The following is a 26,805-nucleotide window of genomic DNA, read 5'->3' as shown; positions in this document are numbered from 1 at the left end:
ATCTAACACTGCTCTCTAGAAAGGTGTGTGACATGCACACTAAAGTAGGATAGAAAATATATTTATTTCCCCAAACATTAGCATTAAGGTCTATGGGAACACAATTGGTACCGTGATACCTGTACCAAATATAGGTAACCGAAACAAAAAAATCCGACCATTGCCGGAAAAATCCGATATTGTTGGAAGTGCAGGAAGTGTTCATACTTAAAGGGGCGCTTATGAAGTACTGTGAAAATCTACAGATCACTTAAACGATTGTTGCTAACAATTGTAATTAAAGTGCTATTTGCCAAAATATTACAATTTGAATAAGGCACGTACAGCTATAATCTTCTTTCTTCTCACATGTCATTCAGATCTATTATATGTAATCAAGCAATCGTGGCTGTGCATGATTTAAGATAACGTATTCATTGTTTTAGTTCACACGACTTGGAAGTTGATGATATTGCCCCACCCCAAATTTCATATTTCAACCATTTGGGTTCGTATAGTTTACACACACTCGTGCGCGCGTTTCATTTGGTTTATGTCATGGTGTATGCTTATTTTTTATTGGGAATATAAGTGCATGTGCTTTATTTTAAGAAATTTAGACAAAAGATGAATTGTAGCAGACGTAGTTATTTCAGATTATGATATCTGAATCTAAGAACTGGATTTAATTACACATAAGAATAGTTAATGGCGGCTAACTAACTCTGCTAATTACTATCAGTATTCTTACTCCATGATGCTGTCATGATGTCACTGCTTTCTATGTCAATAATAGTTTATTTGCCACAGACTCGGCATTTTAGATCAGTCATCAGATGTCATTTCTTTCTATGTCAGCAATGGAGCCCCGGGTGGCCGAGTGGTCTAAAGCGCTTTCCGTTACGGATCACTGCCATCTCACCTCTGTGTGGGTTCGAGTCTCGGATTCTATGTCAACAATAGTTTGTTTGCCACAGACTCAGCATTTTAAATCAGTCATGGTGTCACTTCTTTCTACGAAACAATAGTTTATTTGCCACCGACTGAAAATTTTAAATCAGTCATGGTGTCACTTCTTTCTATGCAACAGTAGTTTATTTGCCACCAACTTGGCATTTTAAATCAGTCAGAAGCTGCTTTAATCCTTTAAACTACATCCCAGTATGGTAGATATTTTTATTTCTCCTTTTTTCTATCAATTTTCATTTAACAACATTTTTTATCAGCTAAATAACTCACAGCAAGTGTTGGAGCCTGCATTCAAGGACTGTGCATTAGAAAATTAGGTAGATTGATTGATTAATTGATTGATTGATTGATTGACTTTTTTTAACATACTTACCATTGATTGAGATGAGTTAAGTGTTACTTTCAAAGTGTAAGATAATACATTTTATTTTCTCATCCCTTTGTATTCAAAGAAGCCCAGAATACTGAGATACAGTCCATCAGACAATTTTCATACTTAGATATATACGTTAGTATTGTCATTGATGTGTGCTGTTACAGTGTTGCACATAGGATTCAACGGGCAGGGGACAATGTTACTCCCACTCTCTAGATTCGATGGAAGCAACATTTTGGATAAAAAAAAAAGGAAAAACATACTGGTACATAATGTACCAATATTGCTAATCAGATGAAATAATCTTACTTGCTTTGATAGTTTGTCCACCTTAACTTTGTGGTCTACTATACTGTCTTATTTACCTTGGAAATTTATATTATTGCAATGCAAGTTTTTACATGTGCTAAAATAAATCATGAAAACACGAACATGCTTGAATATCTGGTTAGCCTAAATTAACAGCACCATGGAATATTTGCATTCCAGATCTTTTTTGCATAAATTGAGTATCTTTTGTCATTTTTTCAACCTCAAAATAAATTAAACCCTCTTTGCAATAGGGGTGACTTTAACCTTGCCAGAGCCAACATAGATGTGGATGGACATCCAATGATGAAAAGTTATGAGTATATGTTTTATTTTTTTTTTCTGATGAAAAAATGTTCATTGGGGCACACGGTCAAGAGATTTTGCACAATGGACAAAAAACTGGGGGAAACCTAAAATCACACAATAAATGTGTAACACTGTTTTTAAAACACATAAGTACTGTACATAAATTTAAGCTCTGAGGATCAAAATCCTATAGAACAATGTAAAAGTTTTGGCTTTGAGGGATTTTTGGTTCATGGATGTTCACATATTTCACTTGAAATTAAATGCAATCAGTTATGTTCCCTTAGTTATAGCAAAATGTGTATATTCTTTAGTACCTAATTTATGTTTTATTCATATAATGGTATTGTTTATATGGATCTTTTTTCTGTAAGCGTTTGCATTACTTTTATTTCATCATTTGTGTTTGTACTTGTATGTAAATTTACGTGTTTTAGTGAAATGTTATTAACAGACCAGGTCTTAACTGAAGATTATTTAGGTGTATATTACTGGACATCTGTTGATTGGCAGATATATATGATCCCCTTTTTATTTACACAACCACCCTTACCATATTTACAAGGATTTGAAAACTGTCACTTCAGCCAGGTGTGAAGACCTGTTTAACCTATTGTTTTTACTATGCCACTGCATGTGATTGACTTTGCTTTACTTATGCATGGGGGGCCCCGAGTGGCCAATTGGTCTAAAGCGCCCTCCATTACGGATCACTGCCATCTCACCTCTGTCTATGTGGGTTCGAGTCTTGGATTCTGCCAATGTGGGTATGTAAGAAAGCTTGCCAGTAGCTTCTTGAGGGTTGGTGGTTCTTACTGGGGATTTCCCGGATTCTTCCTCCACCATTATTACTGGCCGCCATGTATAGCCTATTGTGTTTGAAAAATGGCGTTAAACCCTACAACAACAACAACAACAACTTATGCATGGTTCTAGTCTATTTTCAGATTCATTGACTGACCTCACAGTTTGAGTCTTACAGATAACTGGTCATGTTTTAAGAAAGTCTTGGTTTTATGTGGTTCATTTCATAGTAAAAATAAAATATGAGACCCAAACTTTATTTGGTTTTCGTAGGGAAGAGTTTCAGTTTACTGGAAAATGTCATATTGAAATTGCAGTCTCATGAGGTGGGATGATGTGTGATTTCCCACTTCTTATGGTTTTTGGTTATTGTTATCTTGGAGATGATCAAACATGGTATTATTGCCTGGATTGAGTGAAAAATAAAATATAAAACTAATGGATGGAATAACAGAGATCTGAGCAGAGATATAGAATAGAACAACATGATCCCCTGTATATAAAACATAACAGCTTATTCAATTACATAAACAAAATGATATCGAACATGACATTTGAATAATTCGCTTTCTCTTAGATGTTATGCAAAATTCACTTAGCCATTCTGTTATAGCACTAGAACAAATTTCATCATATAATAGAGTGACTGATCAAACTCAAATTACTGGCATGCCAGATTGCTTCCAGTCTTTGCCAAATCACTGTTGGCGATAGATTTTCATTGCAATATTTTTTTCCTTCTCTTTTTCTTCCTCTAACCTCATTGGGTCATCAACCATCTCGGCTGTAGACTGTGCCGTTTCTCACTGCGCAGTACAGGTATGGAGCTATGTTTTCCTTCAAATAAAAATATAATACCAAACCAAGAGATAACCCCACTTGCTTTTATATCTGATATCATCTATATATCTAAGCTATCATCATTTTGCTACTTAATACACATTCACCCTACCATAATAATGTTTTGTTAGTGCTAAATGCATTTATAACTGGTACCATGACATATAGACCTCTTTGATAACTATTACTGTGGGCTGTAAATCACGGGTTGCCGACATTGGTTGACATGCATCGCAAATGTTAACACCGTCGATTCTCGGTTGAAAAGAATTCACCACTTAATTACACAAATGAATTAATGGGCTTCACTCATTGTCCTAACTATGATACTTTGCTAATTAGTGATTAATTGACATAGACATAGTAAAATCAGTTCTTAGCTTACATGATACTTATCATTTCAGACAAGTAAATTACTTCTCACAATTCATATCAGAAGAAATCATGAAATTCCTACAATACATGATTTCTATTACGTGTAAATCTGAATGAGGTCATTTGAACAAATTCACATAATCCATGAGACATTAAACATTCAAGACAAAATCCATGCAAACATTTAACTTCTGGACTCCAAGAAAAGTGAAGTATGAACATATTGTATGCAATTGAGACAATACAGTGTACCTTTGTGGTGTCCGAAGCCCTTACTCACTTGTCATCGGAGAATTCCCTCTGTCTGATCTCTGGTTCCAGGTCTTTCAAATTTCCAGACCTGCTGTCCCTTGGATGATTTAATGAGAAACATACTCTTTTTTATGAATTATCTGACCTAAATTCTGCCTTACCTCAGAAACATAGAATCTAAAATTCTGTCTGGGAACTCCCCCCCCCCCTTTAGCTTAGCCTTGCAGGATTTCTTTCTCAAACCACAATTTTTTTTAACCCTCTCATTGTAGTCGGAATAATTTTCTCTAGACCACCTTTTTTAATCACTTTTCTGAAAAGTATCATTTTATGACGTTTTTTCAATGGCACAAGGTGTCCTAAATGGCACAAGACTTCCTAAATTTTGCTCTGGCTTGTCTCAACCCTGTCATCTTTCACTGCTTGAACTTGTGTTAACATCGCTCTTTATTTGTTTATAACCATTAACCCAGTGGGTCCTAATTAAAATCCACTCATGCTTCCCAACAAGAGAGGTGAACTGTTGCTAGCTACCAAATTTATTGCGAGGCTAGCCAATACAATAGTCTTCTTGGCTATGTGTCACTTGGACCGTGACAGAATGTACTGTGAAAATACCTACAAAATATTTGCACCATTGTATAGAGAAAGAAAGATTTAGGACCAAAAAATGTTTCAGTTTCCATCCATTCAGGGCCTTGGGTGGCTGAGTGGGCTAAATCACTCTCCTTTACCAGTGATTTTCTTATATGTCTGAGAATTGGTAATACAAATGATCTTGGAATCCTCGGTTAATGCAATTGGACTATTCTCAACCTACTTGGAACATGGAAACTACAGAAATTTCTAAATACTATAGTATGTGTACTTAACTGGACATTAAATTCACACATTGCAACTGACATTGACTCTGGAGTTATTCTGTACCCTGTGATGTAGCCCATGGTTCATAAATCTGAAATTATAATGATATTGGGCAGAAAAGAGAAATGCAAACTAACAACTAACATTTACCCTTGGGGCAGTTCTTGCACTGTCCAGGGAAATACCCCAAAAGGCTCAAACTTATAGGATGAGGGTCAAAACCAGGAAGCAAAAGCATGGGAATATTTATTTACAATATTTACAATGCAGAATTATAGTTTAGAGGTCAGTCAACTATTTCTTCTGTTATTTTTCAGAAACAGTATGGTATAGATTGCTTGTAGATATCAAAGTCCATACAGTCAAAAAAACACATGGCTCCCGTGCCAAATGAAGAGAAAAACAAGAGCCCCAATAACTCGGATGATATTCGATCAGAAGATGTGCACATTCCAGATTTTGTAATAAATGCTGACAGTTCAGACAGTGAGGATGATTATGATGGGGTAGCTGAAGACAGTTTCATGGGTTACATACCTCTTCCTCAGGACCCAGATGGTGGACTTAATTCGGACCATAGCAGTGGTGAGGTAATAATATTTTCATCAACAGGCTTAAAGACTTGTTTGATCTCATTCAGTTATAAATTTGTAATGATAACAGGAGCTTAATACTGTAAATTTTTTAAAGTAAGCAATGTGCTTCTGCAAATTTCGGTTCAGTTTATCATTATTTCAGGGTTCTAGTGTTCATGGAAAATTGTGGAAAAATGTTTTCCTGAAAAGTAATAGAAAAGTCATTGAAAAAATTTTGTCATTGAAAGCAAAGGAAAATGGTAAAAATGTAAAGATTCCTCTTACTTGCTTTTCAGTCTGTAGTTTTAAAGCAGGTTGTTTGGATGACTGTAAGAGGAGGAGGTGGCTATCTTGACCAAAAAAATAACCTGATCACGTAGTTATTTTTTTCTAGTACCCATTATTTTCATTATTTCTAGTTTACAGATACAACTTAACTGCCTTTTCTTTGTAGTCAGGAAGACATATGAGAACATTTGATAGGAAGACATATGAGAACAGTTGACAGGAAGACATATGGGAACAGTTGACAGGAAGACATGAGAACAGTTGACAGGAAGACATATGGGAACAGTTGACAGGAAGACATATGAGAACAGTTGACAGGAAGAGATATATGAACAGTTGACAGGAAGACATATGGGAACAGTTGACAGGAAGACATATGAGAACAGTTGACATGAAGATATATGAGAACAGTTGACAGGAAGACATGGGAACAGTTGATAGGAAGATATATGAGAACAGTTGACACGAAGACATATGAGAACAGTTGACAGGAAGACATATGAGAACATTTGACAGGAAGACATATGAGAATAATGGAAATGAAAACTACAAGAAAACTGCCAAACTAAAAGCAACTAAAGGCCATAGATATGAGTGCAGAACAAACACTAAAATACTACAGAGCTAAAATAATCAATAAATTCTAATTTGGGAATGAAAAACTCTCTAATACTGAACATAATCAATATTAGCCACATTTAGGGCAACCAAAAGCTGAAAGCCAATCTGTTAGGTTAAGATTTTTTTAAAATCGGGGCTTGCTGACAGAGAGTTCAGCTGCTGTAAACATGAAAGATGTAATCCCATATCTGGATGTGTTTACCTGTTTCTAATCTCACATTCATATAAAAAATCTTAGAAAAGGTTGCTCCATCCCAGCTTGTATCTCATCTAAATTCAGAGTCCTTTTAGCAATGTACAATCTGCATATTGCCTTGCCACTGTATTGAAACTACTCTTCTAAAAGTAGTTAATGACATTCTCCCTGCATTGGATAGTGGAAAGATTACAGTCCTCACCCTCCTTGATTTGTCTGCTGCATTTGACACAATAGGCCATGATATATTACATCATGGAATACACTCCAGCCCAGTTGATCTATGTTGTGGTGTTTCACAGGGGTCAGTTCTTGGACCTGTTCTCTTCATTCTGTACACTTAGCCATTCTCAAGTGTCATAGATCATCATCCAGTTTCTCACCAATTGTACGCTGATGACACCCAAATATACAAATCTAGCCACCCAAATGAAGTTGATGCTACCATCCAGGGTGTAGAGAGGCGCATTTCTGATGTGAAATCATGGATGACATGTAACAAGCTGCAGATGAATGATGATAAAACAGGCCATTCTGATCACAACACAAAGACATTCTCATTCAAATCCTTTACCTCAAACAATAAATATCAGCAACACCAACATTAAATTCACACAATCAGTACGAAACCTAGGTGTTACTCTGGACAGTACTCTCACATTGCACCAACATGTCATGAACATATGCAAGGCTGCATATCTTGAGCTGAAACGCATCAGCTCAATTTGCAAATATCTTTCAGTAGATGCCACTAAAACACTTGTGTGTTCATTAGTACTTTCAAGACTGGACTATTGTAACTCAATTCTGTCTGGTTCATCTCAATATCTACTCCAGAAACTTCAGAAAGTTCAAAACACAGCTGCTCGGAATATGCTTAGAGTACTATGATCAGAGCATACCTCCCCGCTGCTTTGTACCCTTCACTGGCTATCCATTTGATCCAGAATCAAACACAGAATTTGTTCTCTGTGCTACGTTTCACTGTCGGACTCTAGTCCAACATACCTATCTGACCTCACCCATGTGTACACACCAGCAAGATACTTAGGCCCCTCTTCTGAAAATCGTATACTCATTATTCCAAGTATGAAAACAAAGTCATATGGACAGCGATCTTTTGCATACCAGGGCCCAGCAATGTGGAATGAATTGCCCACTGAACTTAGACACAAAGACACAGTAATCACATTCAAGAGGGCTCTCAAAATTCACTTATTTCAACTGCAAGAACAAACTTAAAAGACTGAATAATGTTTCCTACCTTAAATATTCTCATCATGTTTTTTAATGTATTCTAATTTCATCGTGTTTTGTTTTTGTAATCATATCATTATATGTTTTTTATCTTATAGGTGTTGTCTAATGTTGTAAAGCGCTTAGAGCTTCTAAAGATTAGGTGATATACAAAGTCCTCTTTATTATTATTATTATGTGTTTACCTGGATGTGTTTGAAGACTAAGTGAGTAAGAAGAAGATTAAAAATTCATCATTATTAAGACTAAGAAGAGTTTTAAAACTTACCAGAGCATTTAAGAACATTGGACATTATTTAAAAATTTGAAACTGAAACAACCATGATCTTCAATCTTTGGATTTAGAGTTGACACAGTAAGAGTTCAGAGTAAGGTTTCTTGTGTTAATTAACAACAGATTTTGTGGCTTTTTCAATGAGTTTGTCAAGTTCATATTTTAGTAAGACTGCTGAAATGCCAGGTGTAATGACATTAGTTGGAATTTGCCATGATGAAAGAGTGATACGCTGTTACTGGACTTACTCATCAACTGACCCACATTATTAGCGTAATAAACTACATACTTCCCTATTTCATTGATAATTGCTGCAGAAAATGCAGCTATTCATATTTTGTTTTAGGGTCATATTTCGCCATAATCATATTTGCCTTTTTGTTATCATCAAACTTATTACATTTCACTTGTGACTGTTCACCTTTTAAGGACTTCCACAACTTTCCAGTTGTCATCTCACAATGCGGTGAATGTATATTAACAGCAATATAAAAACAATGTTATTGGGTATAATTCAGCATTATTCGTTGAAATTGACCAACATCACCAATCCTGATTGGCTATGTTCTGGCGCTAGTCTTTCTATATTTTGATTCTAGTCTCATGTCACCAAAGTTTGGCGTTTGTGACCATGGTACTAGCTTGATACTGCCCTTCATTTTATATCATAAGTATTGAAATTAGAACTTTGGGCTGGGGTTCCAGTCTAGATCATTATGTGTTAAGACTGTGTTTGTAATTAGCACCCTTATTTCCTTGATGTGTGGAAGAACAAATGGTTATTTCTGCCTTGGGCATTCATTGTACTTAATCAAGTTCATGGTCTTGGTGGTTACTCAAGTTCATGGTCTTGGTGGTTACTCAAGTTCATGGTCTTGGTGGTTACTCAGGTTCATGGTCTTGGTGGTTACTCAAGTTCATGGTCTTGGTGGTTACTCAAGTTCATGGTCTTGGTGGTTACTCAGTTAAATTAATAAGCAGATAAACATGAAAAAAATGTTGTCCCATGTTGCATTTGTCTGACACAAGGATCCTTAACTCATGTTAGTGATCAGCAGAAACAGTTAGTGATCAGCAGAAATGGTTTTTTGATCCAGCAGAAATGGTTAGTGATCCAGCAGAAATGGTTAGTGATCAGCAAAAATGATTAGTGATCAGCAGAAATGGTTTGTGGTCTAGCAGAAATGGTTTGTGATCCAGCAGAAATGGTTAGTGATCCATCAGCAAATTTTCTGATCTCTGATTTGTGGATTGTCATTACTGGATAATTTTTAGCCCAGCTGTCAGTTATCCTTTAGTTGTGAGGTATTTTCTAATTTTGTTTTTATCACATTTAAAATTGTTGAGATTTTTGTTGACAAAGTGCAGTAATTTGCTTGCTAAAGTTTAACATAATGTCCAAACTGAGTCCCAGTCTCAGTCTTCACCGAGTCTTCACAAGACATACTAGCCTTATTGGTGGAGAAATTCTTTAGACATCTGAGTGTTGTCTTACAAATGCAACAGCTACAGCTTAGCAGGGTTTGCTTTCATTTCATTGTTTAAAATCAGCATATCAAAGTAGTACTCGGTTTGCAATGTTTATTTCATAACATTATAGTGTGAGTGTCAATATGCATGTTGTTATCTGTATAGGTCAGAATCATTAAATGAAAAAGATGTAATTATTAAAAAGATCTGGTTGGGAATGAAAGTAAAGTGAGTACCGTTCCTTTCAAATACTTTATTTACCTTTTGTGTGAAATATCTTAATCAAATGAAACATTCAGAGAGCATATCACTTTTTATTTAAATAAAAATCCATTCAAGTTCCCATGATCATGTTTAGTTGCATATGATCCTCCATTTTGGTTATTAATAAAAGTCAGACACACTTGCATATAAGTTGAAGATGTAAGAATAAGTTTCACCTGGAAATAACTATTTTAAATTATAATCATGCATTAAAAGCTGTGATTTGTTTAATCAGAGGATTTTTTGTTTACTGTCCATGGCTTGGTGCATGTTTTTGGTATCAGACTGCACAAACCAAGATCAGTTCATTTCTTTTGTTATAAGGACTTTAACTCCACTGGAACAGGATGCCATATTAGCTAAGGAAGCACTGTTTTCAAAGTTATTACGTCCTCTACTTATTTTGGCATTTAATTTTACCATTCAGAAATGAAGAAAAGAAATTTTCCACTATCCTGTATGTATAAATCATAAGTGATATAATTGCTGAATTGATAAATGGTTTGTTTAATAGATCATTGAATTGGAAGTGATCTAAATCTTTTTCTGGTAATGAAAATGTACAACACATTAGGAGATTACTCTGACACATTACTGTTTACTGCTCTGTTCTAAAGCTGTGCAACATTTTATTCACACTTTAGGAATTTCTAGATAGCTGAAAGGAATATTTATGAATAATGGAATTTAATGTGCAGTCACATGTCATGTGAACAAACAATATAAAATTATACTTTTCTTAAATGATTTATTGAATGAATGATGTTTTTCATTCTGCTGGAAGTATAACAATATAAAAAATATATTTCTTAACACTTTGGAATTAAATTACAAACATTCTGAATGTTGCCAAACATTTTTGTTCACCTCTGTCAGAAGTGGAGGTTGGATTCTTTTGGGTCCTGACCTCTCCAGTGGGTTAGTGGTTAGAGCATCTGCCTCAGATGCAGGAGGTCGTGGGTTCAAACCCCAACCAAGTCATACCAAAGGCATACAAAAATGGTACTAGCAGCTGCCTCACTGGGGGCTTAGCATTAACAGGTTAGTGTTAGGACTGGTTGGCATGGTATCAGGATAATGTGACTGGGTAGAACATGATGATATTTGTCTGGCATGATGCTTTAGTTCTAGACATCTCTTTAAACTGTTACACTGCAGACATCATAGCAGTATGACTGATTTTAAAAAAAAACCTACGTTAAAAATCCATATATCACACACTCTTTTGGGTCCTCATCTCCCACCCAAGTCTTCTACAGATTTCTCAGAGCAGGATGTTGGCTTGCTTATAAGCCTCTGCATATCAGTTTGTGTATACATATATATATATATATATATATATATATATATATATATATATATATATATATATATACTATATATAGTATATATATAGTTTACCAGATATTGTCTACGTAGGCATGGTAGCTGTACAGTGCTATTAATAGGCGACATAGTATTGGTGCTTACCACTTGTTTTCCTATTTTTGTTTGTTTTGTTTTACCATTTTTGTTTTGCTTTGGGAGATGTGCAGTTTCCTTTGCTAGCATATCACTACTTGTATTTTTTCAGGTAAGTACAGGTGAAGCGTTGAATGAATCCCATGGAAATGATTTCAGTTCAGCCTTCAGCATGCAGGCGGACCCTGTGTTAGTCCATCAGCAAGACTTTTCTCATGGAGCACAACAGTCTGGCTACATGCAGGTAAATTTAAATCTTCACTCATTATAATGACATTAAACTGCCACCCTTTTGTACCAAAAAGTTTTGAGTTGATTTCCAGACTGTATAGTTCTTAGGCTTTCTGACGTCGTTGAGCCTATTTGACAAAATGCAAATTTCTGTACATCTTGCCTTTTGTTATAATGCCAGTTTATTTAGAAATGATGCCATAGCATGCAAATGTGCAAATCAGTATAAAACTTCTGTTTAACAATCTAAAAGGAACTTAAAAAGGTAAGCATACTTATTTGATCAAAATACCTCTGTCTGTTTCAAAGTTTGCAGATTCAAAAGAATGCTTGGAAATTGCACTAATTATTTATAACAGAAAAACTAGAGGAGTTCTATAGTTGATGCCCTTCTGTCACAACTGAGCAAGAGCAAACTTTGGTCCATTCCTGGAAGATGAGGTCATAGTCATACATACCTGAGTGGAAAATTCTTTTCAACTTCTAGTTAGGGCTGTTGTGAATGTGTAGAGTGAATGGCAGATTGAAGAAAGGATGGATGATTTGGTGATAATTCTAAATTTAAGTCAGAAGCTGGGTTAGATGAACCAAACTTTGATGTAAAGTTTCAGAATCTTGGCAATTGCAGTATAAATGGTCACAACAGAACATTAATACAGGAGGTATGTTGTATAATATTTGCAACAAAAACGGGCAAAAATAAAACCTTTTTATGTTGAAACTTGGTTATTTGAAGTTTAGGATGTCAACTCTTACATGACATACCAAATAACACAATCAGATGCATTTTGGAGCAGAGATATTCATAAGATGATGTCTATGAACTGTTGAAAATTGAAGAAAACAGTTTCCCAAGCAGATGAATCTCACTAAGCTAGATATGCATATGTCCAGTCAGACTGAAATGGTGTTCTTAGCTAAAAACTCTAACCATATTCGTATAAGGAACAGATTAAACTTAGTCAACAGATTGATGCTTATACAACTAGATAAGTGATATTAGGAAGATTTTGATTGCAGTAAAGTCTAAACAGAGTGAAAAAGGAAGAAAGAAAGATATTGAAGTTCTGGGTAAATAATGAACTATGGTGATTTCCTTCCCACCCTTTACCCTATTTTTTCTTTTAGTCCTCATTCTGTTGTCAAGTAGGTTGACAAACTCTTGGCAGCATCTCTTCACCTTTTCTTTTAAGTAAGTCTTTAAAATGTATTCCATTAAGTGTATTTCTAACACAGGGTGTCCTCCATGAGTATGCAGAACATGGGATATGTAGAACATGGGATATGTAGAAGTCTTGAAATCACCTCAAATCCCATGCAAAGCATGAGATTTACTGATAAAGACAATTCATGTGAACTATTGTTTTTTGCACATTTAATTTGAGTCACAACTTTCATTTCGATTTAAACATGATAAAGAAAATATTTCACAGTGTAAGATACAATTTAGAAATATGTGAAATTATGATACTTTCAATTGATGTAGTATTGGGATTAAACAGATATCTCATAACTTCAATGAAACTGATAAAATGATACAGGATACATTCAACATTTTATGCAGTTATCAGTAATTGAATTTAATGTAATGATTGTTTCTTAATTATCATTCATAGAGATTTAAACTTTTTTTTTAATCTTCCATAACTTAAACTCAGTATTCATTGTTGTTTTAAATTGCTTGCAAAAAATCTGTCATTCATACCTAAAATGATCATACAGTCAGTCAGTACACTTCTACATTAATGGCTGGTCAGCTCATTCTAGATTGACTTCACATATAGCAGCAAACCAAGCCTTAGTAAAGGGAAATAATCTATTCAGTAATTTTGAAAAATTTAACTCTTTTTAATAACTCAATGGTAAATTTTGGAATTTGGTTAGAGTCAATTTTACTTGAGAAAACAGATTTTGAATCTGTCATCATGATTGACCTTTATAAGATTTATAGTCCAGATTTTGTACATTTAATGTCAAACAATCTGTTTTTCTATTTATCATTACTTGCTGTTAATAAGCCGTGTAGTTAGAAACCATGTTACAAGCTAATTTTGTTTGTGAATGAATGCTGGTGTTGTAAATAAGGAAGATAGTGCATTAGAATCATACTGTAGTACACATGTAGAATCATTACAATTAAATTGTAATGAAAACACATATTTTCACAGTGATTACTGTAATTAGCTATGATTACTGTAATTAGCTGTGATTACTGTACTTAGCTGTGATTACTGTAATTAGCTGTGATTACTGTAATTAGTTGTGATTACTGTAATTAGCTGTGATTACTGTAATTAGCTGTGATTACTGTAATTAGCTATGAATAATCTGCAAAAAACCAGAATAGACCCAGGTCTACTGTTACATAATTTAATCACACATCAGAGTCTTTGCTTTTTGTTTGAAATCAAACAGAGGCATGTTTTGTTATAAAAAGAGAATTTATACTGTTGTTCGTTTTCTCAAAATGTTGTTACAGAATAATGTCCTTGTTGAGGTTTGAACTGTCTTTTTGGCATCCTTACTTACTGTGTTTTGTACAACTTGACAAAAACACTGATTTCTGTTATGAGCCTCATTGTAAACTTAGGCAGTTTGATAAAATTAGCATATTTCTACAAAATACCCCACCCCTCCCTCTCTTTCAAAGTCAGGCACACTAATCACTAATGTGCCACTCTGTAACTGCTTTGATCAACAGCTTTGATCACTGCAACAACTGTTATGTCCCTTGACAAGGAGAAATTGGTTCTTATTTTAAAGTAACAAAATGTCATTAAAATTGCTAAACTCTTTAGAAAAATAAAATTTTCTGAGTGGAAGTAAACTTGCGTATTTTAGATAAGAGAAATAAGATAAAGACTCGTTAACATGAACTGAAAATTGCATGCATAAAATACAAAGAGAATCTTGAAGAGCCAGTTGATAGAAATTGTATAAAACAGAAATGGTATGGTACATGATCAAAACCATCAGTATGGTACATGATCAAACCAATCAGAAACAGAATGGTACATGCCGATCAGAAACAGTATGGTATATGATCGAACCAATCAGAAACAGTATGGTCCATGATCGAACCAATCAGAAACAGTATGGTATATGATCGAACCAATCAGAAACAGTATGGTATGTGATCGAAACAATCAGAAACAGTATGGTATGTGATCAAAACGATCAGAAACAGTATGATACATGATCGAAACAATCAGAAACAGTATGGTACATGATCAAAACAATCAGAAACAGTATGGTACTTGATTGAAACAATCAGAAATGGTATGGTACATGATCAAAACAATCAGAAACAGTATGGTACATGATTGAAACAATCAGAAACAGTATGGTAGGCAATTGAAAGAATCAGAAATAGTATGGAAGGAGTATGCTAATATGGGTTGAGCCTCAATATGCAAGATTGGTATTCTTTGGAATCAGCATTTTGTATAAAGCACTGAACATCACTGAATTGTTTTATTTAGTGTCACTGTCCAATGTACTGAACTGTGAGAATTTGTTGTTTTATTTAGTGTCATTGTCCAGTGTACTGAACTGTGAGAATTTGTTGTTTTATTTAGTGTCACTGTCCAATGTACTGAACTGTGAGAATTTGTTGTTTTATTTAGTGTTACTGTCCAATATACTCAACTGTGAGAATTTGTTGTTTTATTTAGTGTTACTGTCCAATATACTGAACTGTGAGAATTTGTTGTTTTATTTAGTGTCACTGTCCAGTGTACTGAACTGTGAGAATTTGTTGTTTTATTTAGTGTTACTGTCCAATGTACTGAACTGTGAAAATTTGTTGTTTTATTTAGTGTTACTGTCCAATGTACTGAACTGTGAAAATTTTGTTGTTTTATTTAGTGTCACTGTCCAATATACTGAACTGTGAGAATTTGTTGTTTTATTTAGTGTTACTGTCCAATATACTGAACTGTGAGAATTTGTTGTTTTATTTAGTGTCACTGTCCAGTGTACTGAACTGTGATAATTTGTTGTTTTATTTAGTGTTACTGTCCAATGTACTGAACTGTGAGAATTTGTTGCTTTATTTAGTGTCACTTCCAATGTACTGAACTGTGAGAATTTGTTGTTTTATTTAGTGTCACTGTCCAGTGTACTGAACTGTGAGAATTTGTTGTTTTATTTAGTGTTACTGTCCAATATACTGAACTGTGAAAATTTGTTGTTTTATTTAGTGTCACTGTCCAATGTACTGAACTATGAAAATTTGTTGTTTTATTTAGTGTCACTGTCCAATGTACTGAACGTCTGTGAAAATTTGTTGTTTTATTTAGTGTCACTGTCCAATGTACTGAACATCACTGTGAGAATTTGTTGTTTTATTTAGTGTCATTGTCCAGTGTGCTGTACATCACTATACAAGTTTGTAGTTCTTCAGAATCACCATTTTACATACTCATTCTCTCTCTGAAAGCTTCTACATATATCATTATATCATTTCTAATTGGAAATGAATGTATCTACTTTGGTAAAGCAGATAGTACCGGAGGTCACTATTCCGCCAGAAATAGTAAGAGAGAGAGAGAGATAGAGAGCATAGTATATAGACAAAGGTCTTTGTATAGAAAAGAAGAATGTAGCTGTAGACACTTTGCATAAGGCAGCTAATATTTCTTTATAAGTTTCATAAGTATAATGGCAACTATTTGAATTGTCAGGTCCCCCAAGAGTAATGAAGTAAATTATTTTTAGTGAATGAATAATATATTATTTGGTTAAATATGGATTCTTCATGAGTTACAGCAGGAATGAAATGTGTTCTGCGAAAGAGTCTTAGTAGTTCTCACTGAGAATGTTGACACATAGTGTCTTAGCATTAGTCACTCCCTGTGACCTTCATGGGAAAAACTTTAAATATTCATGTTCCAAGTTGTTTCCATTTCAAATGGCAGAGAATGCCAACATATGCAGTATGACCTTTGTAATCAGTGTACATTGTTCTGGGCATGACAAATGGTCAATTTATGATTTTGCGAATGAACTCCAGAGTGACTTTAAGAACCAAATGCTATCTTGTAGCAGTACTTGCTAGGAAATAATGTCACTGCAATACTGCATCCAGTACAACATAAAAAATATTAAGTTATTTAACATATTTATTAGAAGGTGCAATTTTCCTCGCTTGTCAGAATCCATTAGAAAATTGTATAGTTAAATGACTGTTATAGATATTCTTAAAAATAACCATGCTACTGTACTTTCATTGTAGGTTTCACTATAAACAAGACTGTTTTCGAAAAATTGCCGATTTTTATAGTGAAGCAGACTATAAAAGGAATATAATCATATTTTCGATGTTAAACTTACATCCTTTTGAAGTCAGTTGCCTCCACCATTTTCTGCCGATGTACAATGCACTGCAGTTACATGCAGTTGGTTAGTTGGCTTTACATACTAACGGAGGCAACTCATGACATCCAATAGATGTCACTAATACAAAGGACTAAAATATCTACTTGATCTGCCAAGGTTAAAATGTTGGAATCTTGGCTAGCAAAGATGTGGGATGCCAAATTTGAAAGTATTACCACAAAAAGGACATTAATAATTTGATTATATCAAAACTTGAACAAAGAAAACACAATGTGGGCACTCTGTTTTTATAACTGATGTAGTCTTAAGAGGAGGCAGCATAGAATCAGATCTGTCCTAACATCATGTGATAGAAACTCTGGGTTTATGCTGTATGCAGTTAGGGATATGTTATACACAATTTCAATATGGATGTCTCGGAAGAAAAAAACTTTGTGCTTAACTCGTGTAGAATAGTTTTGTGAACATGGGCAGGGTTTTACTAATTAAATGGCCCAATCCATGGGACTAGTCCACTTTTCTGTCAAACAGGTGCCAAATGGCTTGAGTTTAGTCCTGGTCAAGTGCAATTATTTAAAAATGATAATGATTTTGTACCTTGCTTTTTTCCAGTACTGTTCTCTTCTGGATCAGCTATTTTACCATAACCATCCTATAACAGTAATGATGTGTGGTCAGGAATTAAGTATCTAACATGTGTCAATAAATTGCACTTAAATTTGACTCTCCTAATATCTATGAAAGACATCATTTTGCTTGTAAAAATGTCTCTTTTGTTGGTTTTAATGGCACTTTTAACAAGTTATTGGGTATATCAAAATAAGGAAATGAGAGCTAAAAGACACACTGAAGCATTGTGGTGAGGTAACTATGAATACATTTTAAATATTTTCTTTATTTTACCCAAGAGAATGTACTTATGTCTTTATTTGTAACAGTGGACTTTGTCTTTTCTTTACAAGAAGAAGGTGATATCCTGAAATAGGTTAACAGATGCAAACTTAAATTTTGTACCTAAAATGCCTCTTTAGTTAAAAGTGCCTTTCTTGCCTGTCCCACTATAGAACTTTCTTAATTAGAGCGATCTTATAACCACCTGTTGAACTTTACATCCAATAATAAAACATATTCCCACAATTTAATTAAATTGTACCTAATTAAATTTTGGTATGTATACTAAAGAATTGATATGACAATTAAATTGTGTATCTTGCAGGTACCAGAATTAGCAGCACCAGACAAGAATAGTTTGCTATGGAATCAACCAAGACAGCCTAATCCACAACAACCAGTCATGGATCCAGGTTCTGATCTTGCTTACTTTAATTCTGATATATAATATTAAAATGGAAACTACACACACCCCTTTAGATAGCAAGTCAGCAGTATTTATATACCCTGGCATTGAAAGTTGTAGGGTATTGTAGTTTACCTTTGTTTGTCCATCTGGCTGGTCAAGTGTCCTTTAAGTTTTTTAAATGATAACTTAAGTTCAAGTGAAAAGATTGAAAACAACTTAGTACATTTGTTCCCCTTAACCCAAGGAATACCCAGTTGAGTCTGGGGCTAATAGGTTCAAGGTAAATTAAACTTGTTAAAAATAAATGTTGCCAATACATTTCATTTCCAGATGATAATGTAAGTTTCATTTAACATGTTTCAATACAAAACAGTACATATATTTTACCTTAGCCTTAGAAAGAATTATTTTGGTTTTGGGACCAGTAGGTCTAAGGTCAAGGTTACTGTTGCTAAAAATAGATTTTATGAAGGTAAAGTGCATTATGAGGGTATTGAGAAATTGAGTAAAATGTTTGGACCAAAATTTATCTCAACTAACTGTTGATGCATGCATGTGAGATCACTCAGAAAGAAATCAGCAGTACCATCAGACAGCATATTGAGCCTTTAGAACAGCTGCAAGTGATCTGTACATTATCTTCACTATCAACCAGGTAATTATACATGATTATATTGTTTTTGTACCTGTGATTTAATATCCATTAATGTTTACCTGTAATTCATTATCCATTGATGCTATATGCTTCTTGTTACAGAGAATTACTCCTGTATTTTGTTTGCATGGATGCACATTCTGGTTGGTTGTTTTCTGTCCAACTATGTCCAGGGCAGTTATGTATGCACCATTGTTTTAATCTAAGCTCTAAAACTTTCTTGCCGTTTACTTTAGATATTTGTAATCAGCACTAAGTACATCATTTTGTAAATAATATTGGAAGATAGCCTTTGTGTAATAAATATAAAAGTATTGAAATACATATGAAGTCTCTTTAATTTTGTGAAAGGGTTTCAACACAACTTGATACATATGAGGCACTTAATTTAAGAAAGAACCCTAGTGTTGTAGGGGTCATAAAAAACCCTAGTGTTTTAGGGGTCACAAAAAACCCTAGTGTTTTAGGGGTCATAAAAAACCCTAGTGTTTTAGGGGTCACAAAAATCCCTAGTGTTTTAGGGGTCACTAAATTAACGAAGAACCCTAGTGTTTAAAGGTCACTAAGAACTCTATGTTTTATGGGTCACTACCTCTAAGTTCATGGTCAGTGTTACTAACAATAGATTTTATCTATGTACGTCATTTCCAGATGATATCTTAAGTTCTAGGGAACCAATTTAAGTGCATTTTTAAAAATTTAAGTCCCTTTGGTCCCAGGTAAAAATGTTTTTAATTTGAGATCAGTACACCTCTCCCTCAATAACTTGTGCACAGCGGGGTCCACAAACAAAGATCGCACTATAAGCGAGGATGTGAGTTACCAAGGGACCTAAAATAATAGCTACACTTTGAGAAAACCAGGGTGGGGTGTGTGTAGGAAACTGGGCTGTTTAATATCTGACTCTTGACCATTCACTGTCTGAAATAATACACACACACACGCACACACACACACACATTATATATATATATATATATATATATATATATATATATATATATATATATATATATATATATATATATATATATATATATAATGATTTGCTTCACATACCTTAAATATCCCAATCAAAAGTTAGTAGATCTTGCCTATCAGAACTTTTCCCTAATTCCATTCATACATGTTAATTGTTTTACTGGGTTGGAGACATAATTTAACATTATATCTTACCAGAAGTCATCTTAATCATACAAAAGCTTTGGATCACTTTTTAGTGCATTAATCATAACTCATGGTCCAAATTTGACCCTAATGTCTGGATGAATTTACCTCTCCAGCCAGACTGAACTAAGTTGATGAAAATAGGATGAAGTTGAGGTATAAGTTCAAAATAGTCACATTAGTCAGGTGTTTTTGCATATTTTCAAGTCTTATTATTTAAATGATGATGATATGCAAAACTATTGAAAATGGTATTATGTGGCTTCACCACAGTTGTTGTGTAATATAAAACAACAAATTTGAAAATAGGTTGCATTCAAAATAGGCTACATGTACAAAAGCAAATGTCCTGTCTTCATAATTAGATAAACAGATTAATTATTATCAGTAATGGACTTTTCAGTTGAGCCATATTTTGTTTTAGATTGAATTGTCGTGTTTTTCAAGGTTTATCTGTGAATATTTGGCATGAATTTCCTATATGATTTCCAGTATTTATAATCATCACATTAGCACCAAATTTGACTACAGAACATAAGACATTTTTCTTACCTGTCTACCTTCCTCTTTGAAGGTAAGATTGATGCAAAACTCAGTGTTGTAGTTTAATTATGAATGCAATTCATTGAAACAAAATGGGGTGAGGGCATTGCTTAGAAATCAATGATAATTGCTCAAAGCACTCTCCACAACCTTGATATGCAGTTTAGTGTTCACTATCATCACTTGAGATTTCTTTATTGCCTTATCTTTATCTTCCTTCCTCATCTATCAATATTTTAACCATCCTTCTTCAGAATTTTCATGCTGGTTTTCCACATCTAACTCCCATCAGTCATTAGATAAAATTGCAAATAGTCCTGGAGTGTAGAATCCATCTTCCATATACAAGGCTTGGAAAAAAAGCTTTGACATGCAACAACTGGTTTACCAATCATAATATGAGCACTGCCTCCACAATGACATCCCTTGAAGATTGTGTACTTTTGACTTTTGCAGCATTAGTAACTTGATGAGAGACAGGATATGGTACCAGTCCTTGAAACAAAAGGGAGATTACTCTCATCTGGCTTCCTTCTCAGTAAGGAGATGATGTTTTAATGCACTTGTTGGTAAAACAAGCCAAAAGATGAAGTTAATGTTTCCTTATCAATTAGTAAGATTTATAATGGCAGAACTCCTGGCATAATATCATGGATAAGTATTTTTTTAAAGAAACATTATGCTCTGAAAATGCTTTCAGCTTTCATAGTATTAACACTGTCACAGGACCTATAGTATTTTATTAATATATCTTGATTTTTAGATACATATTTGATAATACTTTCCAACATTTAACTTTACATCCTTTGAATTTTTTCTTTTAGATGAAGCTAACAAGATCATATCAGTGATGTCCAGTTTCAAATTACCAGCATCCCACATACCAGAATGGGCAAATTCTATTTCTGAGGAAGAGTGGAAGAAAAATATTTTATTAAGACTAAGATCTGGTACACAGTCAAACCAGCTTGGTCCTGTGGAAACAAGTAGCAAACAGAGGATAGAAGAGAACATTTTAACAGATACTAACTTGTCTGCAGTTTGTAGTGGGAAAACTGATGATGATAAAAGTGAATGGACTCAGTCTACAGTTTGTACTGGGAAAACAGATGACGACAAAAGTGAATGCATTCAGTCTTCAGTTTGTAGTAGGAAAACTGATGATGATAAAAGTGAATGCACTCAGTCTGAAAATATGAGCTGATTGCTTAAATATCTATCTTTTAAAATGCAAAACACTGTGAAAAACTGATGATGAAGAAGGTTGTGGAAGGAGGACCATGTGCTATGTTTTCATTCCCTCATTCACTCTTTTACAGGTGTATATAAAATTAGTTTCTTCTGCTATCAATATTCTTCTGTAGCTGTTAGTATTTTGAGTCATTCACGGACATCCAATTTCCAATCAGAATTTGTGCTGAGTTTCGTATATAAAGGGAAATGTGACCCAGGACTTACTTTTCAATAACCTGTATTTGTAGCTCTGATTGACTTTAAAAAAGGGCTAAAATAATCACTTGATTAGTTGATAAATTAAATTAAGTAAATCATTTTAAGGAATATATTTAAAAATTAAAATATTATCATCTTTAATTGAACACATGTATTTCAAATTTATTTTTACCATTAGGCCCTATTATTCAGTATCACAGAATTGAGTTTAATTTTAAATGATCTTAAATTGTTCCTATGTAACATGCCATATTAAAGTGAAGATATGGTAACTGGAGTTTGTAATCATTATTTATTACTCTGCCCTAGCAGAGTGTGGTTGGGTCATTTAGTGTTACCCTTTCCGATCCATGCAAGTGAGTTTGCTGTTTAGGTCAGTTTATGTGGCTTTAATTTGCCATGATCTCTAGACATTATAAAGAGGGGACATCTTTCAACCAGACCATCTAGCATCAAATTCTGGTTAAAATTGTCTTTTTGTTTTTCTTTCTTTCTTTTTGTCAAGCCCACATTAGGGAGAAGGTGAAACATAGCAATCACTTTTCCAACAGCAACAGTGTTATCTGAAGTTTGTTATGGTTATGGTTACCTTTTTTGAATGTACATGTTTCCTAAATTCCTGATAGAATCCTAATGTACTTTGTTTGAATTACTATGAAGCTAAGACCAATAATTCTTCAGTGATCTCTTCCAAGCATTTCACTTTTGGAGTCAAGGTCATAGTGAAAGAAATTTTCTGTTGTATCTTGGTTCAAGATTTTTTCTTTGCTTATATTTCCATAACCTATTGATATCATTATGATGTTAAGACAATTCCTGAGACAGGTACACATGCCTCTTTGAGCTTGGGGTCAAGGTTTTAGTCACAGAAAATTTTCTTTAAAGTGTTGGTTAAATAATTTTAATTTCCAAAACCTCTTGATTGATTTCCTTCATACATGGATGAAGCAATCAAATCAGTGACATGTCTGCAGCATTTGACACAATAGACCATGATATATTACTTCACCATCTCCAGAATATATTTGGCATTCAAGATACAGCCTTACTGTGGTTCAAGTCCTACTTGGTCAACAGGACACAAATTGTATCTGCAAATGGAATACACTCCAGCCCAGTTGCTCTATGTTGTGGTGTTCCACAGGGGTCTGTTCTTGGACCTGTTCTCTTCATTCTGTACACTCATTCGCTCTCAAGTGTCATAGATCATCATCCAGTGTCTCACCAATTGTACGCTGATGACACCCAAATATACAAATCTAGCCACCCAACTGAAGTTGATGCTACCATCCAAGGTGTAGAGAGGTGCATTTCTGATATGAAATCATGGATGACTTGTAACAAGCTACAGATGAATGATGATCACAACACAGAGACTTTCTCATTCACATCCTTTACCTCAAACAGTAAATATCAGCAACGCCAATATTAAATTCACACAATCAGTACGAAACCTAGGTGTTATTCCTGACAGTACTCTCACATTGCACCAACATGTCATGAACATATGCAAGGCTGCATATCTTGAGCTGAGACACATCAGCTCAATTCGCAAATATCTTTCAGTTGATGCCACTAAAACACTTGTATGTTCATTAGTACTTTCAAGACTGGACTATTGTAACTCAATTATGTCTGGTTCATCTCAATATCTACTCCAGAAACTTCAAAAAGTTCAAAACACAGCTGCTCGGATCATACTTAGAGTACCACGATCAGAGCACACCTCCCCGCTGCTCTGTACCCTACACTGGCTATCCATTCGATCCAGAATCAAACACAAAATTTGTTCTCTGTGCTACATATCACTGTCGGACTCTAGTTCAACATACCTATCTGACCTCACCCGTGTGTACACACCAGCAAGATACTTTCGCTCCTCTTCTGACAATCGTATACTCATTATTCCCACTATGAAAACAAAGTCATATGGACAGCGTTCTTTTGCATACCAGGGCCCAGCAACGTGAAATGAATTGCCCACTGAACTTAGGCACAATGACACAGTGATCACATTCAAGAGGGCTCTCAAAACTCACTTATTTCGACTGCAAGAACAAACTTAAATACCTAATAATGTTTCCTACCTGAAATATTCTCAGCATGTTTCTTATTTTTTAATGTTTTTCTAATTTCATGTTGTTTGTTTTTGTAATAATAATATTGTTTCTTATCTTATAGGTGTTGTCTAATGTTGTAAAGCGCTTAGAGCTTCTAAAGATTAGGTGCTATACAAAGTCCTGATTATTATTATTATTATTATTATGTGCACTTTCCTTTTTCAGCATTGAGTCAAGGTCACAGTCATGGAAAATTTGCGTTAGGTTCTGAGCCAAGATTTGTTTACTTGCTTATATTTCCTTAACACCTTGATGGATTTTCGTTCTTGCTGAAAGGCAGGTGTGAATGCTGTTGCTATATTATTATCAAAAGAGCATTTTTCTACTTGATTATCCCTTGTCTGTTTTTACTGGCTATTTTGATATCACTGTCTTCACTAGTCATTTCCATGTCATTCATCTTCACTAGGTTTTCTCACATATGGCTCAGATAACATCAGCAACAAACTTTTCTTGCACAATATTGACTTTTTTCAGGCTTCATATAAAATGTTTCACGGCCATTATGTCATTCTTGCTCTGATACGATTAATTTATCAGCATGTTCTGTATTTGTATTTGAAAAATCATACACCCTTTGAGTCTTATTGAAAAATTTGTATCGCACATTAGGTGAATTAGAGATTTAACCATTCTGTGATGTTACAAACATACCATTGTGCAGGCAATGTGAGTCCTGCATTAGTTAAGCTCATAAATCCTTTCAAAATACCATACATATCAATTGGTTTTCATCCATATATATATGGCAGTAGCTCTCTAATATTTTCATGTAAAAGGAAACAGTTTCAGCTTGGGCTATGCTATTGCATACTTATTTCTTATAGCCAGCAGACATGTTTGGTAAGTGTCAATTACTGTGTTATGAATTTGCAATCTCTGATGGGGCCCTAGAATGCCAAACACCATATAACGCCCAAAAATTGATTTAAGCTAGATACATCTAAAAAAAATTACAGTGCCTCATATCACAACTGACCTCAACCATACATCAGATTTTCCCTTCATATTTTTATGTAACCAACCTGATATACACATTTATAAGGAAAAAATATAATTTTCCAGAAATCTCTAGATCAAGAACATGAGACACTAACTGATTAGGAACTCTTAATATTTAGAAGAAAAGAACTTGTATAACATGACGAGAAAGAATGGGATACATATTAGTATAAAACTTTTTTTGAATTATCATTGCTTATTATATTTGATAGTATGCATATCACATTCATAATCCCAGATGTTTTATTGTATAGATGGTCACACACATTTATCATAGTTGAAATCCCATTTCCTCAATATTACATAATCATGCACATTTTATCAAATACGCAGTCACATATGTTTGGCTGTTATAGCAATTTCTATGTCTTAAATTATTATTTAGCACTTCCACCATCAAAAATTTGATTTGCTTTTTAAATGGACAGTGGCTAAGACAGCTAAAGTCAATACATTTTGGGTTTCCTCTTTGACAATTAAAGGTGCCTCATGTGAACTTTTTTGGGAGCATGTGGATTACAATCATGCACATTTCAAATAATCCTCAATGGGGATAAATCATGGGTTATTGAGAAAGGGTTCAGGGGTCAGGAACAGTGATTTGCTGGCCAATCTCAAATTGCTATTATGACACTAATGTTGTGCATGAGAAACTAGGTAGGGAATCACTGACAAAATTTAGATACAGTCTTAAACTGGTGTGTGTGTGTGTGTGTATCAAGTTATAAATAATGCATCACATGAATACTTACAGGAAGTTATTGCAGGTTATGGTAGAAATCCCTAAAATACAAGATGCAGGTATCTTAAAAGCATTCAAAAGTATTTATATCTTCTTTTAAAAAGTTAAAAATCCAAATGTCTCATTATCTTAAATATGTGCTAGAAAGTAAAGAAAGATATGGGACTTGAGCAGAAAGTGTACTTTATTTAGATTGGCACCTGAGGTCAAATACTTGGGACTTTAAGATGACCGCAGCTTTGTAATCTTCAAATTCTGTAATGGAACTTACATCCCACAGTATTTAGTGGTATGGTTCCCAAGTTGCAGACATGGGCACTATATCCCGCCAGACAACACTGTTGGAAAACAGGTCACAAAGGAGAAGACAATTATAGATTTAGCATTTCACTGGGAAATGCACACAGTCAAAAAATGTAAATCACCATAGTTAGCCAATCAGAATTTGAAAATTGATCATGTGATATAGTAATGATATACATATTTGACTATATTATTTGTGAAGTATAATGGCACTAGAGACAAGGCCTGACTGCAGCTACTGATTACTCTTTTAAATCCCATCTGCTGTTTGCCTTATTATACCATTTTATGTGAATATCTTTATGGTGCTATCAGTGAGAAAAGGAAGAAAATGACCGAGGCAAGACTTGTGAACATTTTAACTATTGCAAAATCACTATGGTAGGTTTTGCTTTTCTTTTAGCCAGGAAAAACTCATTAATATTGTTGTTAATTTAACAAATGTTTCTCCTAATAAACTCACTCTT

The 26,805-nt window shown here is 34.2% G+C and overlaps 1 protein-coding gene across 4 annotated transcripts; it reads left to right on the top strand.

Annotated features, from left to right (window-relative positions):
• LOC149804323 (uncharacterized) lies at positions 1-26,805 on the top strand. Of its 4 annotated transcripts, XM_089938797.1 has the most exons (6): positions 209-316; positions 1,206-1,265; positions 5,395-5,667; positions 11,596-11,727; positions 18,271-18,358; positions 21,544-26,805. In XM_089938797.1, the coding sequence occupies exons 3-6, from the start codon at positions 5,452-5,454 to the stop codon at positions 21,921-21,923; spliced, it is 816 nt and encodes a 271-aa protein (XP_089794923.1). In that variant the 5' UTR covers positions 209-316; positions 1,206-1,265; positions 5,395-5,451; the 3' UTR covers positions 21,924-26,805. The 4 variants fall into 4 exon arrangements, with proteins under 4 accessions (XP_089794930.1, XP_089794908.1, XP_089794923.1 ...); XM_089938804.1 differs by lacking the exons at positions 209-316; positions 1,206-1,265 and adding an exon at positions 1-23; XM_089938782.1 differs by lacking the exon at positions 1,206-1,265 and having other exon boundaries at positions 195-316.

Source organism: Sinohyriopsis cumingii, chromosome 2 (assembly GCF_028554795.1).
Source record: "Sinohyriopsis cumingii isolate HCF-2022 chromosome 2, ASM2855479v2, whole genome shotgun sequence".
NCBI lineage: Eukaryota > Metazoa > Mollusca > Bivalvia > Unionida > Unionidae > Sinohyriopsis > Sinohyriopsis cumingii.
This window is presented reverse-complemented; position numbering and strand designations above follow the sequence as displayed.